Source organism: Malus domestica, chromosome 09 (assembly GCF_042453785.1).
Source record: "Malus domestica chromosome 09, GDT2T_hap1".
Classification (NCBI taxonomy): domain Eukaryota; kingdom Viridiplantae; phylum Streptophyta; class Magnoliopsida; order Rosales; family Rosaceae; genus Malus; species Malus domestica.
This window is the reverse complement of record NC_091669.1, coordinates 3548851-3565862: the sequence shown is the minus strand read 5'-3', so window position 1 is coordinate 3565862 and position 17012 is coordinate 3548851. Positions and strand designations below refer to the sequence as shown.

At 41.1% G+C, this 17012-nt stretch overlaps 1 protein-coding gene across 1 annotated transcript; it reads right to left on the bottom strand.

The window, feature by feature from the left end:
• Window positions 1-2327: 2327 nt before the first annotated feature.
• Window positions 2328-16918, bottom strand: LOC103421503 (pectinesterase 31). Its single transcript, XM_029107822.2, has 6 exons — window positions 16496-16918; window positions 16304-16408; window positions 4439-4516; window positions 4099-4286; window positions 3412-3585; window positions 2328-2769 (listed from the first exon to the last, which is right to left on the bottom strand). Exons 1-6 carry the CDS (start codon window positions 16736-16738, stop codon window positions 2607-2609), a joined length of 951 nt encoding a protein of 316 aa, XP_028963655.1. The 5' UTR covers window positions 16739-16918; the 3' UTR covers window positions 2328-2606.
• Between the last annotated feature and the right edge of the window lie 94 nt (window positions 16919-17012).

Here is a 17012-nt window from a genome sequence, read left to right as displayed (position 1 = left end):
TGATTCAAGTCTCGAGTGGTTCATGTGGGGTGGGAGCCAAGTACAAATTGGGGAAGTGCATTTGATGGAAGTGGATGGGAAGGTGCTTACGTTATCAAGCTCAAAGATTTAACATTTTTTTCCAATTGGATGTATGTGATGGTGTGATTGGTGATGGTGACTGGTTAGGCCTAGGACAAGAATTATATGTCCCCTAATCTTGACGTGCAATAAATGTGTTTTTGATGACGAACTGTTAAATGGTGTCGTTTAAGATTAAAAAAGAAGAAGATGTAATTGCCATTCTAAAAAAGTTATTTAGTACTATAATTCTATAACAGCTTTGTAAAATATAAATTGAGTATCGTCTTAGCGTTGGATTTACATCGGTTCGGTTGGAGGTCAAACAGAAAAGGATTTTTATCATCACCAAGGTATTAAATATCGGTAATATCGGAAATATCGGTAGTCTGAAAACACGGAAATATCAATGGAAATATCGGTAAAATATCGATATCGATAAAAATTACATGGAAACCACGGAAATTGTAAGAAAAACTTGGAAATTTTAATTGAAACTTTGCAAGATGTTTATTTAGTCAATTATCTATTAGTTTATCACAAAAAATTGGAAGGAAATGCATTGCATGATGGATTTAACTGATTTAAATTGATTATATAGCGAGCTGGCAAACATTGTGAGTGTAAAAAATATGTAGTAATTAATGAAAAAAAGTTTAAAGACACCACAATTATTATATATAATGAATTAGTACAATATTTTACACTTTATATATTGCATTTTTTTTTCTCTCAGATAACACACACAGACTGACACATAGCCTGGATATTTTGAAAGCAGGTTTGAATTTTTTTTTTCTTCTCTCGGATAACACACACACACACACACACACACTTCAAAGTGCACCCCACTTCTACACACACACGCACAGACACACTGTAACAACCCAACCCCAAATTTTTATATATTTTCGTGGTTCCCCAAATAATTATGAAATTATCGTTTTAGTCCCCTATCTTAACCAAATCTGGACCATTCATCTTGATTTCCAAATTCTCTCAAGCTACCACATGGCAGCACCCTAGCACCCTCACGTATCTCTCTCTCTCCCCACCCCGTGACCTTTTTCTCCTTCTTTCTTCTCTGCACTCACTCTCCCTCTCTCGAAGACCCTCACTCTTTCACCCTTTGACCCACACCCGAGAGCACCCACACACACCCTTCGTGGTACTCCGTCGACGGCATCGTCATCACCTTCTACACACCGTCGTCTCTCTCTCTCTCTCTTTCTCTCTCTCCCGTCGCTGCGCAACTCGACGAAACCCCAAGAACCTCCGGTGAGTTCTTCATGGGTTATGGTTAGGTAAGCCTCGAACCTCTCTTTCCGTGTTGGTTTGTTGCTTGGATGTGATTATTGAGGTTATTCTGTCCTTTTTACCAAGGATTTAGCACGGAATCAGCCCGGGAATAGGCGCACCCATCTCCGGCGAGACCGTGGGTGTCGAGAGGTTTTCCGACCACCACGGGTCGTTTCACGGCAAATGGAAGGTATAAACGCACTCTTCTTGTCTCGTGCTTTTGTTTGATACCTAGATCAGGGTCTAGAACCCTTGTTTGTGGTCGGCCGAAGCTGTAGAAGCTCCGGCGTTCTTCTCCGAGTAGCACGGTTAAAAAAATATCGCGATATTTCCAAAATATCGCGATATTTTGCCGAAAACCATTTGGATACCTATTTAAATATCCATTACCTGAAAACCAATAATATCGGCGATATTTCGCCGATATTATCGATATTTTCTTCCATGATCATCACCAGACATGTAATAACATAAACTATCCATGTTGAAGGCCAAGGATGAAAGTGAAACCAAAGAATGGAACGAGTTTATCAATAGAGTAAACTGTAGCAACGATATCTTAATTTTAACTTAATTTGAGCAATGGTCCCTCAATTAAAAATCTATTACTATTGGTCCCTCAACTCATCAAGACGTGCAGCTATGGTCCCTCAACTAAAAATTCATTACCATTGATCCCTCAACTTTAATTCAACTAGAGAAATAGTCTCTCAATTTTAACCTAAATGGAGCAATGATCCCTCAACTTTGATCTAATTGTAGAAACGATCATTCCAACATAACTCATTTTGACAAAATTCTGACGAAGTTGACAAAAAATACCATAGCTACACGTTTTAATAAGTTGAAAGACCCCAATTGTAGCAATGATCATTCCAACATAACTCATTTTGACAAAATTCTGACGAAGTTGACGAAAATAATTATAGCTACACATTTTGATGAGTTGAGGAACCAATGGTAATGAATTTTAAGTTGAATGATCATTGCTCTAATTTGATTAAAATTAAGAAACCATTGCTACAATTTACTCTTATCAATATTATCCTGGATAAATCTAGCCAAATCAAAACATAGTCTTTGAAACAAGCAATTACATCGGTCAGGGTACGAAGCTCAAACGCTAAAAATGGCCTTGTAACGCCTCCGGCATCTTGAAATAGCTATAGTGCATATCTTATTCCGTCGTAAAATGATTTCAATATACTCGACTAGCTTTGTCGGGAATCTTTCCCATGTTTCAACTCCTAAGCAGAATATGGTATTCTTAGGGCCATTCTCTGAGCAAGCCAAGGCCTTCCTGGATCTGGGTCGATGAAACGATGCTGGAGGAACTGGTCTGCTTCCTCGTCTACCAGTTCTCTAGCCCATGTCACCCGTTTCGATGGGCAACTACCTGGTCCAAAACACCTGCAATTTTCATTCAACGAGGCAAGCTTGTTAAACTCTGCCTCTACTCACGAACTCGAAAGAAACTTCAAATTTCAAAACAACAATCACTACTTCAAGAAGTTGTTACGCGCTAGAGGAGGTGAACAAAGCCACAAGCTTGAGAGGGTATATTCTACCGAAAAAGAAAGGCATGATGAACCCAATTAAAGTAAACATCTTTCCCTTCTCAGATCTGTTTAATTTTACTTTTAGGTACCCCACATGAACCATCTAAAAACAAACTAGTTTGGTTTGATAAGACACCACGTTCCTCCGAATTAAATTTCAAAACAACAATCACTACTTCAAGAAGTTGTTACGTGCAAGAGCAGGTAAACAAAGCCACAAGCTTGAGAGGGTATATTCTTCCGAAAAAGAAAGGCATGATGAACCCAATTAATTAAAGTAAACATCTTTCCGTTCTCAGCTCTGTTTAATTTTACTTCTAGGTACCCCACATGAACCATCTAAAAACAAACTGGTTAGGTTTGATAAGACACCACATTCCTCCGAAGTTATTGTAGTCCATGTCCATAGTTTGGTTTAATAAGACACAACGTTCCACCGAACGGAGGCACTGTAGAATAGAAGTACTATGCAGATAGACTAAAGTATGCATACCTGTATTCATAAAAGCAAGCACTTCGTTCATTCTCTGTTTTACCCCAATTATTCCATCCTACATGTCTGATGCATCCATCCATAAATGTATATGCAAAAACGACTCTTCCAAAAGGTCCCCACGGTCGTCCTAGATATGCATATGAAGTCCCACCATTTCCAGTGATTACACATCTGCAACAATTCAAGAAAACAGGGTTGGTTTTTGACGTAAAAGAAAACAAATCATCAATCGTTCATCAATGAAGTATAAGAAAACACAACCAAGTTTCAATCAGAAAGTATGGAACTCTAACTTGTATTAGAAAGACATAGGAAAACCGGAAAGTTTAAAGAGTCAAGAGAGTATCAATGCAAGATTTCATTCAAATATTAATTTTCTCTTTTAAATTATTATTATTAAGGGGAGAGGGAGGGTTTGAAACTGGAGACAGGGGAGTTTCAAACCCGGGACACATGGGTGGAAACCAAAACCCTATCCACTAGAATATTGGACCACATGCAAAAAATATTATAGCATAAGTATCATTATTGTCTCTTTTTCCCTAAGCTATTTTTGGTTGATAGTTACTTCTTCAAAAAAAGAGACAACTCAACATGGTTCCAAATAATTCAAGGATTCAATTGCTTATGTAAGCCACAAGCAACTTCAACCAAGATGGGCGAAAGGTTAGCAAACCAACATACCTTAAGAATACGTATCCTGTTGTCTCCTGGGAAGATTTCCTGCTCTGGGCAGTTATGAAACCTGCTGACTTGCAGTGGATATGACAATGCTCCAGAAGCGCTGAGCTATTGCCGAAAATGAAGTCCACACTTCCTTCAACATAACAATCTTTCAGATACTGCTTTCCATAATGCAAGTATAGGGTATCCTGCATTAAAAGTCGAAAGGACCCTCCACTTAGACTGATAACTGCTCTCACTTATCCTCAAATAGCTCGTGGTTACCCAGTAAAAACAGTAACAGTTTGTACCCAACAGGAAATTCAAGAAAATAACTGACTAATTGGGACAATGGGTATACCTGCCATCCAAGGAACCTGCAGTTATAGAAGGCACATCGATCAGCTGTTACTCTAATTGCCACAGCTTGACCTGATCCCTACCGAACAAAACAGAGGGAGTAAAAAGTTAAACACAATGTTCAGAGTGAATGAAGTTCAAAGAGTGAAAGGAAAATTCGAAGGACTTTGTATTACTATAAAAGACATAAGTTTGTACATTTCCAAGAACCTCTAACAACAAAGTTTAAACATTCCCCAACTTCTCTTATGACAAAGATGTTGGCTTTCAGAACCCTTAAAGTGTATTTTCGACTAAGAAAATTAGAGAAAGAGAGAATTTTAGAGCTTCATTGCTCACATTTTCTCTCCATTACCAAAAGTAAAGAAAACGAGATTTTTGCGTTGGCTGAACGTTCCAAACCCGGTTTTCCCTAATCAAAACAACAACAACAACAACAACAACAAAGCCTTTTCCCACTAAGTGGGGTCGGCTATATGAATCCTAGAACGCTATTGCGTTCGGTTTTGTGTCATGCCCTCCGTTAGATCCAAGTACTCTAAGTCTTTTCTTAGAGTCTCTTCCAAAGTTTTCCTAGGTCTTCCTCTACCCCTTCGGCCCTGAACCTCTGTCCCGTAGTCACATCTTCGAACCGGAGCGTCATTCGGCCTTCTTTGCACATGTCCAAATCACCGGAGCCGATTTTCTCTCATCTTTCCTACAATTTCAGCTACTCCTACTTTACCTCGGATATCCTCATTCCCAATCTTATCCTTTCTCGTGTGCCTACACATCCCACGAAGCATCCTCATCTCCGCTACACCCATTTTGTGTACGTGTTGATGCTTCACCGCCCAACATTCTGTGCCATACAACATCGCTGGCCTTATTGCCGTCCTATAAAATTTTCCCTTGCGCTTCAGTGGCCTACGACGGTCACACAACACGCCGGATGCATTCTTACACTTCATCCATCCAGCTCGTATTCTATGGTTGAGATCTCCATCTAATTCTCCGTTCTCTTGCAAGATAGATCCTAGGTAGCGAAAACGGTCGCTTTTTGTGATCTTCGCTAGATTGCTCCGGTCATTAGTGTGGATAAGTATATAAATGGATAGAGATAGGAAAGCAAACACAAGATGTACGTGGTTCACCCAGATTGGCTACGTCCACGGAATAGAAGAGTTCTCATTAATTGTGAAGGGTTTACACAAGTACATAGGTTCAAGCTCTCCTTTAGTGAGTACTAGGGCTGGGCAAACGGGTCCTGGACCCGCGGGTAGGGGCGGGTAATACGGGTACGGGGCGGGTACGGGCCGGTTCTTAGTTTTGTAAAAATAGAACGGGGCGGGGCGGGGCGGGTAATTGAAGTTTTAGGGGCGGGCCGGTTCCAAAATTATAGGATCCGCGGGTACCCGGACCGGCCCGTTTGTGTTAGATTGGACGGACGAGATTTAATATCATCTCTCCATCCAATCTCAACCATCAGTTCAAGTTTTCAACTTTCAATTCAACCCTAGCCAACCTTCCCCGAGTCCCGACTCCTGAGTTCCAGAAGCATCCATCCTCAGACTCAGCAGCCTCAGACCAGTCTCTCGGATTCTCAGACTCCATCTCCCTGAGTCCCTCTCCCTATCCCTGATCCCTCTCCCTCGAATCCCTCTCCCTATCCCTTCCCTCGACTCCGACTCCCACTCACAGTGCTCACCTCACCACTCTCACAGTGCTCACCTCACCACGCTGTCAATTTTAGGTAAATCCGGTTTGTTCTTTTTTTTCTTCCCCGAAAAGAAATAAAACATGTTCAACACGCTGTCATTTTCAGTAGGACTCTGATGGATGCCTTTAATGTTAGTAGTAGAATAGTAAACAATCCAGATCCTAGTCAGGTGCTTAGATGAGTTCAGATATTTACTTTGTGTTTGGCAAACATTTAGTTACCTTGGTTTGAAATTTGAATTAAATGTCTCGATTAGGACAGTTGTTTGTTAAGGTTCAGGTTTGTATGCTGTCTTTGATACTGGGTTTCTTTTTCTCCCTAACTATTGATTGCAACATGCAACATAGAATCTATAACCTGCTATGTTGCCATTTTCTAACCTTGGATCCGTGTTGATAATTATGGTGAATGGCGTTTCTTAATGATTTTCTTTTATTTTGTGCTTAAATATTCTTGTTTGAATATTTTGTCTGATTTGTTTGACTGGTAGGGTAAGCATTTTTTATGTTTTGATCAGTATAAATCAGAACATTGTGTTTAAAGTTTGAACTAAAAGGTGTTACTGCTTCGACGTTACCAGTTATAGAGAAACTAGCTCAATTTTGCTTACCTGTTGTGAAAATTCAGCCGTATCCAAACCCCTGGGGTTAGCAGTGAGACCTGTGAGGATAAGTGGGAAAGAGGATTAGGATTAGGATTAGATTAGGTCAAAGGTCAAATATCAAACAAAAAGTTAGTCTGATGCAAAGTTTTACTGATTTGGTTATTGTGGAATGGCTGCTTGTCTTGGCTGATGAAACTTTTATGTGTTCCTACTCTGATGCAAAGTTTCGTAAGTTGCTTCAAACGAATGGCTTTCCTCTATAATAAAATCCTTTTTCATTCATTTGGATTGTTATAAAAAATATCAATTTTTTAGAAGTCTGTTTTGTAACTTAGTCATCTTCTGGGATAAAATGTGAATATGAAATGTTAAGAGTAACTGCTCTTGGATGCCTATTGTCATTCTTGTATGTACTAGCATTTGAAAATTTGAGTATTTTCGGTGGAAATTTCAAATGTTATTGGCAATTTAAAATTGCTTCAGTGAATGAGATTTGAAAATCCTTTGTAGGTTACACATTTGCCTGAAGGGATGGAGACACTTTGAAACTTTTTGTTTGATATTTATCAAGTCAGTGCAGGATGGAGTATGGAAAATGTTAAGAGAAACTTTTTGTTTGATATTTGTCAATTCAGTTTCTTCTCTTGTACAAACAAACCCCTTCAAATTCGTTTCATTGATTTAGATCCTTTTTATTATGTTTAAAATGTGCAAAGTTATGAATGATTCAAATTTTTAGTAATGAGTTGACGTAGTCCCATAAATATTGAGGTAGTGTTGTATAACAAGATTATAGCACATCCATTAAGCTTGAATTCTGGTATTAGATAGTGACGTTTCAGTGCATTTTGGATTTCAGTTGAACGATTTTCGCTTGGAGTGAGAAATCCAACGGCTTTTCCAGCAGGGACCTTGGTTAGTTCATAATTTCATTGTACTTTTTGTTGGTATTTGCTTGGATTGACTTGGGAATGACATGTTTTTACCTGAGTGCAGGGCATTTCTTAAGTGTTTATTTGCTGGAGTTTGCACATATGAGGACTCAAGTCCTTTTTGTTAGTAAAAACAGATTGCAATCTGCACAGATTGCAAACTGCACTGCACAGATTGCAATCTGCACAATCTGCACAAACTGCACTGCAATCTGCACATTCTGCACTGCAATCTGCACAATCTGCACAAACTGCACTGCACAATCTGCACTGCACAGATTGCAATCTGCATAATCTGCACAAACTGCACTGCACAGATTGCAATCTGCACTGCACAGATTGCAATCTGCACAAACTGCACTGCACAGATTGCAAACTGCACTGCACAGATTTGCACAGATTGTAACTGCACAGTCACACACTGCATAAATTAATAACATGATGATACTTCTCAGCCTTTTTGGTCTTTTGTCGGTCAACAATCTGTGTGTTGTGTGTTCACTCTGTTTAATTGTGCTGCCTGCTTTTATTTCCCATCCCAGAGAGTAATTATTTCGAAATATCTTTATTTGATTAATGAATATAGTTCCATTATTTGATTTTTACAGATTTTTACATAATGTCTCAATCTCAAAGTCAAAGTACCCCTAGTAGTACTAATGTAGCATCATCTACGGCTACATCACCATGTCCTCCACAACCAACACAAGCACCCATACAGTCAAAACCATCAATGCCTCCCCCAAACCCCTCATCCTCTAGAAAAAGAAAAGCACCACCTATTCCAAAGACAAAACAACCAACTATAATAGCTTCACTAGAGAGATCTTCTTCTGAGAGATCTTGGGTTTGGGATCATTTCACTAAGTGTACGGTCTCGGAAATGCAAGAAGTAGAAAAGGATGGAAAGAAAGAGAAGGGGGAGGTACAAGTTTTGAAGGCTACGTGTAACCATTGTAGCTCTTTTTTTGCATGTGATACTAGTGGGGGTGGAACTAGTACTTACATTAAACATCTCAATAAACATTGCAAGTCATATAAACCAACTGATGAGTTGCAAAAGGTTCTAGGCAGTTCTGGACCTTCTGGGGATGGCAATGTCAAAAACATGCTTGTTGCTAAAGGGTGGAGCCAAGAAGAAAGTGTGGAAGGTATTATTGAATTTATTGTGCTCGAGGAGATACCTTTTAGTATTGTGGAGAGTGAAGGGTTTAGGCGGATGATGTGCAAAGTCCAGCCTAGATTGCATGTTCCATCTCGGAGAACTATGATGAGGGAGTTATTCAATATGTATGATAGCATGAAAGATCAGTTAAAAAAGGAGATACACAATCATAGAGTGAGCTTGACTACTGATACATGGACAAGTGTGCAAAACTTGAACTACATGGTGCTAACTGCTCATTTTGTGGATGATGATTGGAATATGCACAAAAGGATTCTAAACTTTTGTTTGATTTCAAGTCATCAAGGCAAAGAAATAGGGAAGATGATTGAGCAATGTTTGGTTGAGTGGGGGATTGAAAAGGTAATGTGTATCTCAGTTGACAATGCATCGGCTAATAAGGTGGCAGTTGAGTATGTTGTTCGTAAAATGCAGAAATGGCCTAATAGTAAAATGATTATGAATGGCAAGTTTATGCATGTGAGGTGCTTAGCTCATATTATCAATTTAGTAGTGAAACATGGGTTGAAAAGGTTAGATACAAGTGTGGATGCTTTTAGAAATGCCGTGCGGTTTGTGAGGTCAAGTCCCCGAAGGTTAAGTTATTTCAAGAAATGTGTGGAGAGTGAGAAGTTGGATAGTAGGGGTCTAGTTGTTATGGATGTGCCTACTAGGTGGAATAGCACATACATGATGCTAGAATCTTGCTTGAAGTTTCAAAAAGCATTTGAAAGGATGATCGAAGATGATGAAGCCAATATATACACCACCTATTTCAGTGAAAAGGTGCTTAATGATGAAGGAGAAGAAGTGGCGGGTAAAGGGAGGGTTGGACCACCTAAGGAGGAAGATTGGGATAGTGCAGAAGTGTTTGTGAAATTTTTGAAGGCCTTCTATCTTATAACTTTGAAAGTTAGTGCAAGTAAGTATCCCACATCTAATACAGCTGTTCATGATGTCATTGTTGTGGAAAACGAGATTGAAAAGCTTTTTTTGCCTGAATATATGCAAACTGGAAAACCTGTAGAGTTGGTGCTACGTGATATGGCATTCAACATGAGAGCCAAATATCGAAAGTATTTTGGTTCAATTGAGTCCCTTAATCAAATATTTGTAGTTGCCCTTGTCTTAGACCCAAGGTTCAAATTGAGGCACTACATGCACTTGTGCCGAAAGCAGTTACAACTTCCTGAAGAAGAGATTGAACAGAAAAGTAATGAAGTGAAGACATTGTTGAAGGCAATGTGTGATGAATATGTTTTCCAAGCTTTCGGTTCACAAACACAACAAAAGGGTAGAGAAGATTTAGTTATTGACACTTCTTCTTCAAGGGTAAAACAATCATCTTCTAGTGTGCCAACGGAAAATCCAATGATATTTAGTCAAATCATGGATGATTGGGAGAAGGAACTAGAAGACACCGAGGATATTGTGCTTGCACATGAGGTGGATAGGTATCTCCTTGACACTGTAGAGAAAGTACCACAAGGTTCACAATTTGACGTTTTGAAATGGTGGAAGTTGAAGGGGAGGAGCACATATCCCACACTTGCTTTGATAGCGAAAGATGTCTTGCCAATTCAAGTGTCAACAGTTGCTAGTGAGAGTGCATTTAGTGCAGGAAAAAGAGTCATTCACCCTTGTAGATCATGTCTCCTTCCTCAAACAGTGGAGTCATTGATGTGCCTTCGAAACTGGATAAGAAGTGAACCAATTGGCAGCATTGAGTATGAAGCAAGTCCTGCGGAGCTTGAATTTTATCAAGAGTGTGAAGAAGGTAACTATTTTGTTTTTAATAGTTTGGTTTATAACTTTATATTAATTGGTTTACAATTAACGTTTGTTCTTTATTGTAGAATATAAAAGAAAAAGAGCAAATACTATCTCTACAAGTTCAACCATCTCACCAAGTGTTCCTGAAGCTCCTCAAACGAATAAAGGAAAAGGAATTGTGGTAATATTTTAAACTCAAATGAATGAACTTTAAATTTCAATGAGGATAATATGATGTTGGACTTTAAAAATGTCATGTTTATATTGTATTTTTGCTTACAGATTCAATGAGGATTGTTGTCGGAACTTGGGCGTTGGAATTTGAAATTTATTGCGGATGTGTGCAATCTGTGCAATTTGTGAAATCTGTGTATGTGCAAACTGCAATCTGTATTCTATGCAATTTTTTTCAAACTGCAATCTGTGCTATTTTTTTTTTCAGTCTATGCAATCTGTGCACTGCAAAATGCAAACTGCAATCTGTGCAGTTTTTTCAAACTGCAATTTGTGGAATCTGTGCAGTTTTTTCAAACTGCAATTTCTGGAATGTGGAATCTGTGGAAATTTGTGAAATTTATGGAATCTGTGAAATTTGTGGAATTTGTGCAGTTTTTTTCAATCTGTGCAGTTTTTTCAAAAACTGCAATCTGTGCAGTTTTTTCAAACTGCAATCTGTGCAGTTTGAGAAACTGCAATCTGTGCAGTTTTTAATTGCAATCTGTGCAGTTTGAAAAACTGCAATATGTGCAGTTTTTAATTGCAATCTGTGCAGTTTGAGAAACTGCAATCTGTGCAGTTTTTTCAAACTGCAATTTATGGAATATGTGAAATTTATGGAATCTGTGAAATTTGTGGGATTTGTGCAGTTTTTTCAAACTGCAATATGTGAAATTTGTTCTGTGTAAAAACTGCAATCTGTGCAGTTTTTTCAAACTGCAATCTGTGCAGTTTTTTCAAACTGCAATCTGTGCAGTTTTTTCAAACTGCAATTTGTGTGCAGCAAACATTTTTAAACAGAAAAAAAAAATGGACCCGTGTACCCGAACCGAATCGGCCCGTTTCAACCGGGCCGGGTAAGGTCCGGTTCCTATTTTCAGAATTTTAATACCCGGCCCGCCCCGCCCCGTCTCCTTTAATTCCGGGTACGGTCCGGTTCCTTCAAAAATGGGCCCGGCCCGGCCCGTGCCCAGCCCTAGTGAGTACAAGTGAATGATTTAGTACAAATGACATTAGGAAATATTGTGGGAGAATGATCTCGTAATCACGAAACTTCTAAGTATCGGAGTGTGGTGTCGTCTTGACTTGTCTTATCTGTCTCATAGGTAGATGTGGCATCTTCTCTGGAAGTACTCTTCCTCCATCCGGGGGTGGTATCTTTAACTGGTGGAGATGCACAAGGTAATGTATCAATTTCACTTGAAGCTTACTTGTAGTTTCAGGCTTGGTCAAGCGCGATACAAACCATGTAGTAGGAGTCCCCCAAGTCGCCGAGCTAGGGGGTCTGCTGAAAGAGGTGACAGACAAGGTAAGCAATCAGAGCTCCGACTGATTGTTCACCTTCTCCCCATCTTGCAGCAGCATGAAGGATAAAGAGAAGAAAAATGAGAAGAGATGATATGAGATACTTTTGCTTTTGAAGAAGTAACTTTCCACAGGCTTATTCTTGAACTGAGCTGGAGGGTTTTCTGGTTTCCTCCAGAGTATAAGGCCGACTGAAGAATTTGAGGGTCAAAACAAGTCCATCAAATCTAGAGTACGTTCCACCCTGCTGATATGGGATACTTTTGCTTTTGACAGAGTAATGGATGTATCGGCACGTGTGCTGTTACGCTTGTCTCCACATGCTTCCTTGTATCCTTCGCACTTGCCCTATCTGTTCCTCAAGCAGATGCGGAATCTTCCCTGGAAACATAAGATGTTGAAGATGAGTACTCGAGAGCAATGCCAGGTAAGTAATCAGGTAAGGGGTTCCAGGCAGTCAGTTCTTGGCTGGAAGCTTGATTCCAAGTGCTGACTGATTGCTCTCTTTCTCCTTGTCTTGCAGGTAAAAACAAGGCCAAAGGAAAAAACAGGGAAAAAGCATGATATGGGATACTCTTGTTTTTAACCCTGATGATATGAGATATTCTTGCTCTAGTATAGCTTGTTTGCAGAGGTATTATCGGGGGGAAAGAAAGCTGAATATTTCGAAAGGCTTCGTTGGGAGTGCCCTCTCAGATATGATGAAGGGTTGAGCATTTTTGCAGGTCTGCCTGTCTGTTGGGGATGGAGGTCGACATATATAGGAGTCTCCCTAACAAGTAGTAATGCTATTCCTTTACCCTGCTTGGTCATAGCACGGTAGTGGGAGCTGCCAGTTTCACATGTTTTAACTCTGTCAGAGCACTTTGAAAAAGTGGTCTGTGGTATCTGGCTCTCGAGATTCGGAGAACGATGCCTCTTCGATTTTTGAGAAAGCAATCATGCTGGGGTCTGGCTCTCGAGATTCGGAGAGCAGTGTCTCTTCGATTTTTGAGAAAGTAATCATGTTGGGAGTCTGGCTCTCGAGATTCGGAGGGCGGTGCCTCTTCGATTTTGGAGCAAGCAATCTTGTTGGGAGTGTTGTCTCGAATGTGAGTAAAGGTTGGGCATGTTTGCTAGTCTACCTTGCCACGAAGCACAAAGGTTGACACACAGGGACTTTCCAATTATCCAGCAATGGTACTGTTCCTTTACCCTCTCTTCGATTTTGAGAAAGTAGTCATGTTGGGAGTCTGGCTCTCGAGATTCGGAGGACGGTGTCTCTTCGATTTTGGAGCAAGCAATCTTGTTGGGAGTGTTTTCTCGAATGTGAGTAAAGGTTGGGCATGTTTGCTAGTCTACCTTGCCACGAAGCACAGAGGTTGACAAACAGGGACTTTCCAATTATCCAGCAGTGGTATTGTTCCTTTACCCTTGTGGGTAATAATATGGTAGCTAGACCTTCAAAATTTATGTGTCTAAACTTTGTTAGTGCTGTTTCTTTGATATTCTTTTACCTTTCTTGGTCAGAGCGATGTAGTGGGAGCTGCAAGCTTCACGTGCTCAACTTTGGCAGAGAACTTTGGCAAAGTTATCTGTGGTACCCATGAGCTATTGTTGCGTGTGGGAAGTAGGTGATTGAACAGTAAGATTCATGTGTTTTCTACTTCACCAGAAGTCTTCGACAGAATGCCCATAATTTCTGCAAAGCTGAGTGTGCGTGTGACAGGTGCTGACAAGGCTAGAAAAGTAGGTGCCTCTTCGATTTCTGAGATCGGCCCTCGTGGTCTCTGGGGAGCCCAGCTTTTGAGAAAGCGAGCGCCTCTTCGATTTCTGAGATCAGCCTTCGAGGTCTTTGAGCAGCCCAACTTTTGAGAAAGCAAACGCCTCTTCGATTTCTGAGATCAACCCTCGTGATCTCTAAGCAGCCCAGCTTTTGAGAAAGCAAACGTCTCTTCGATTTCTGAGCAGGCGCCTCTTCGATTTCTGAAGCTCTGTCGAGTGCAGATTTTTATAGGGGCTGGCATTAAGTTCCAAAGCACACTTGAATCTCCACCAGTAGAAGCTTCATTCTTGCACTTCTAAGATCTTGATTTGTCCGACCTCTTCTCTCTTCAACACCTTTGAAAATGTCTGGCCCCTCCGACCGTCGTTTTGACTTGAACCTTGTTGAAGAGGCAGCCCCGCCTTCTCCAGACAACATATGGCGCCCATCCTTCGTCTCCCCTACTGGTCCTCTTACCGTTGGGGATTCCGTGATGAAGAATGATATGACCGCTGCGGTGGTGGCCAGGAACCTTCTCACTCCCAAAGATAACAGACTACTTTCCAAACGGTCTGATGAGTTAGCTGTTAAGGATTCGCTGGCTCTCAGTGTTCAGTGTGCAGGTTCTGTGTCTAATATGGCCCAACGCCTATTTGCTCGAACCCGCCAAGTTGAATCATTGGCGGCTGAAGTGATGAGTCTCAAACAGGAGATTAGAGGGCTCAAGCATGAGAATAAACAGTTGCACCGGCTCGCACATGACTATGCTACAAACATGAAGAGGAAGCTTGACCAGATGAAGGAAACTGATGGTCAGGTTTTACTTGATCATCAGAGATTTGTGGGTTTGTTCCAAATGCATTTATTGCCTTCGTCTTCTGGGGCTGTACCGCGTAATGAAGCTCCAAATGATCAACCTCTGATGCCTCCTCCTTCTAGGGTTCTGTCCAGTACTGAGGCTCCAAATGATCCCCCTCCGGTGCCTTCTCTTTCTGGGGCTCTACCGACTGCTGAGACTTCTCCTAAGCAACCTTTGTGAAGGCTCCCTCTTGTGTGTTTATTTTGACTCATGTATATGTACATATTTGTAGCTTATCGGGGATATCAATAAATAAGCTTTCCTTCATTTCAACGTATTGTGTTAGACACACCAAAGCCTTCTTCGCTAAGTTCTTTGAATTTTCTTTTGTTGAAGCTTGTATGTTGAAGCTTTCTGAGTGGAGCATGTAGGTTGGGGTAGTGTTCCCTTAATTTTCCGAGTGAGGAAAACTTCTCGGTTGGAGACTTGGAAAATCCAAGTCACTGAGTGGGATCGGCTATATGAATCTTAGAACGCCATTGTGCTCGATCCTGTGTCATGTCCTTCGTTAGATCCAAATACTCTAAGTCTTTTCTTAGAGTCTCTTCCAAAGTTTTCCTAGGTCTTCCTCTACCCCTTCGGCCCTGAACCTCTGTCCCATAGTCGCATCTTCTAATCGGAGCGTCAGTAGGCCTTCTTTGCACATGTCCAAACCACCGTAACCGATTTTCTCTCATCTTTCCTTCAATTTCGGCTACTCCTACTTTACCCCGGATATCCTCATTCCTAATCTTATCCTTTCTCGTGTGCCCACACATCCAACGAAGCATCCTCATCTCCGCTACACCCATTTTGTGTACGTGTTGATGTTTCACCGCCCAACATTCTGTACCATACAGCATCGCCGGCCTTATTGCCGTCTTATAAAATTTTCCCTTGAGCTTCAGTGGCATACGGCGGTCACATAACACGCCGGATGCACTGTTCCACTTCATCCATCCAGCTTGTATTCTATGGTTGAGATCTCCATCTAATTCTCCGTTCTTTTGCAAGATAGATCCTAGGTAACGAAAACGGTCGCTCTTTGGTATTTCTTGATCTCCGATCCTCACCCCTAACTCGTTTTGGCCTCCATTTGCACTGAACTTGCACTCCATATATTCCCTAATCAAAACAAAACCGAAAAATCTCCTTGTCTTCCAATCATATTATCCTTTCCTTGGAAAAGGATATCCTTTTCCTGGGGATCCAGGAGATCCCGTGATCATGTATGTTCATCGTACAAATTAATTTAAATGATTTCTGACCGCCACCATGTACGATGAACAAACGCAATCACAGGATCCTTGATCCCCAGGAAAAGGATCCTCGCCGGAACCTTTTCCCCTTTCCTTCAATCCCAAATAAGATGTCAAAAACCTGGTTAATCCAACGAAACTAGTAACTCCAACATTCATAACACTCCACAGAAGAAAACCAAAACAAAACAAAACAAACCAACAGGTTCAAAATTTCAACTTCAGATTACAAGTTTCACCATGCTCAATATACAGAAATGCAATCAAAAGATGCAAACTTTGAACTGTAACTAAATAATGAAACGAAACCAAGAACAGAAACAAAGCTAACCTCGGGAGCTGAGTTCTCAAAAGTGATGTTCTCTGCAATAAAATCCTCTCCTTCCACAATAGCACTCCCACACCCGAAAGTCCCAGTTCCGATCACCCGAGAAGCCTACCAAAAACCCACAACGTCAGCAAAACCCTTCATCCACGTGTCGAAAACCCTACTGGGTAGCATAAAAAAAGGGTACCACCTCACCTGGTGGTGCTCGATTTTGGTGGCGGTGTTGTTCCAGGTGAGCACAGTGAGCTCCGGAGCCAGACCCGCGAGCGTGATGAGGTTCTTCGTCTTGGGCACGTACACTGGCTGCCGGTAGATTCCGGAAGCGACGCGAATCACGGTGCGACGGGTGTTGCAGAGAGGAACGGCGTCGATGGCCTCCTGCACCGTCCGGAAGTCGCCGGAGCCATCCTGCGCGACCCTGAGAACAAGGGCCGCCATTTCTCACGATCTGGGAACTCTCCGAAGTGGGAATTTGTTAAAGTTTGTGTCTTTGCATGCAGTGGCGATTGGATCGATGGTGGCGAAGATTAAAAGCAGAGTATCGGTCCAGCCAGCCGGACCGACAGTGACAGAGGATCAGATAAAAAATGTTCAAAGTTTAGTTCTTGGAATCTGGTAATGTCGGCCTTGTAATGGGCCGGGCTATTGTTTGAAGAAGCCCAAAGTTGAGGCCATAGTCCAAAGAGCCCATAGAAAGGTACATGTGGCCCAA

Excerpts from the sequence above, each read along its gene's own strand:
- LOC103421503 (XM_029107822.2), bottom strand. The coding sequence starts at position 16,738 with ATGGCGGCCCTTGTTCTCAGGGTCGCGCAGGATGGCTCCGGCGACTTC. Across the intron at positions 3,586-4,098 it reads ACAGGATACGTATTCTTAAG|ATGTGTAATCACTGGAAATG; the intron begins GTATGTTGGTTT and ends GAATTGTTGCAG. Across the intron at positions 2,770-3,411 it reads GCTTGCTTTTATGAATACAG|GTGTTTTGGACCAGGTAGTT; the intron begins GTATGCATACTT and ends TGAAAATTGCAG.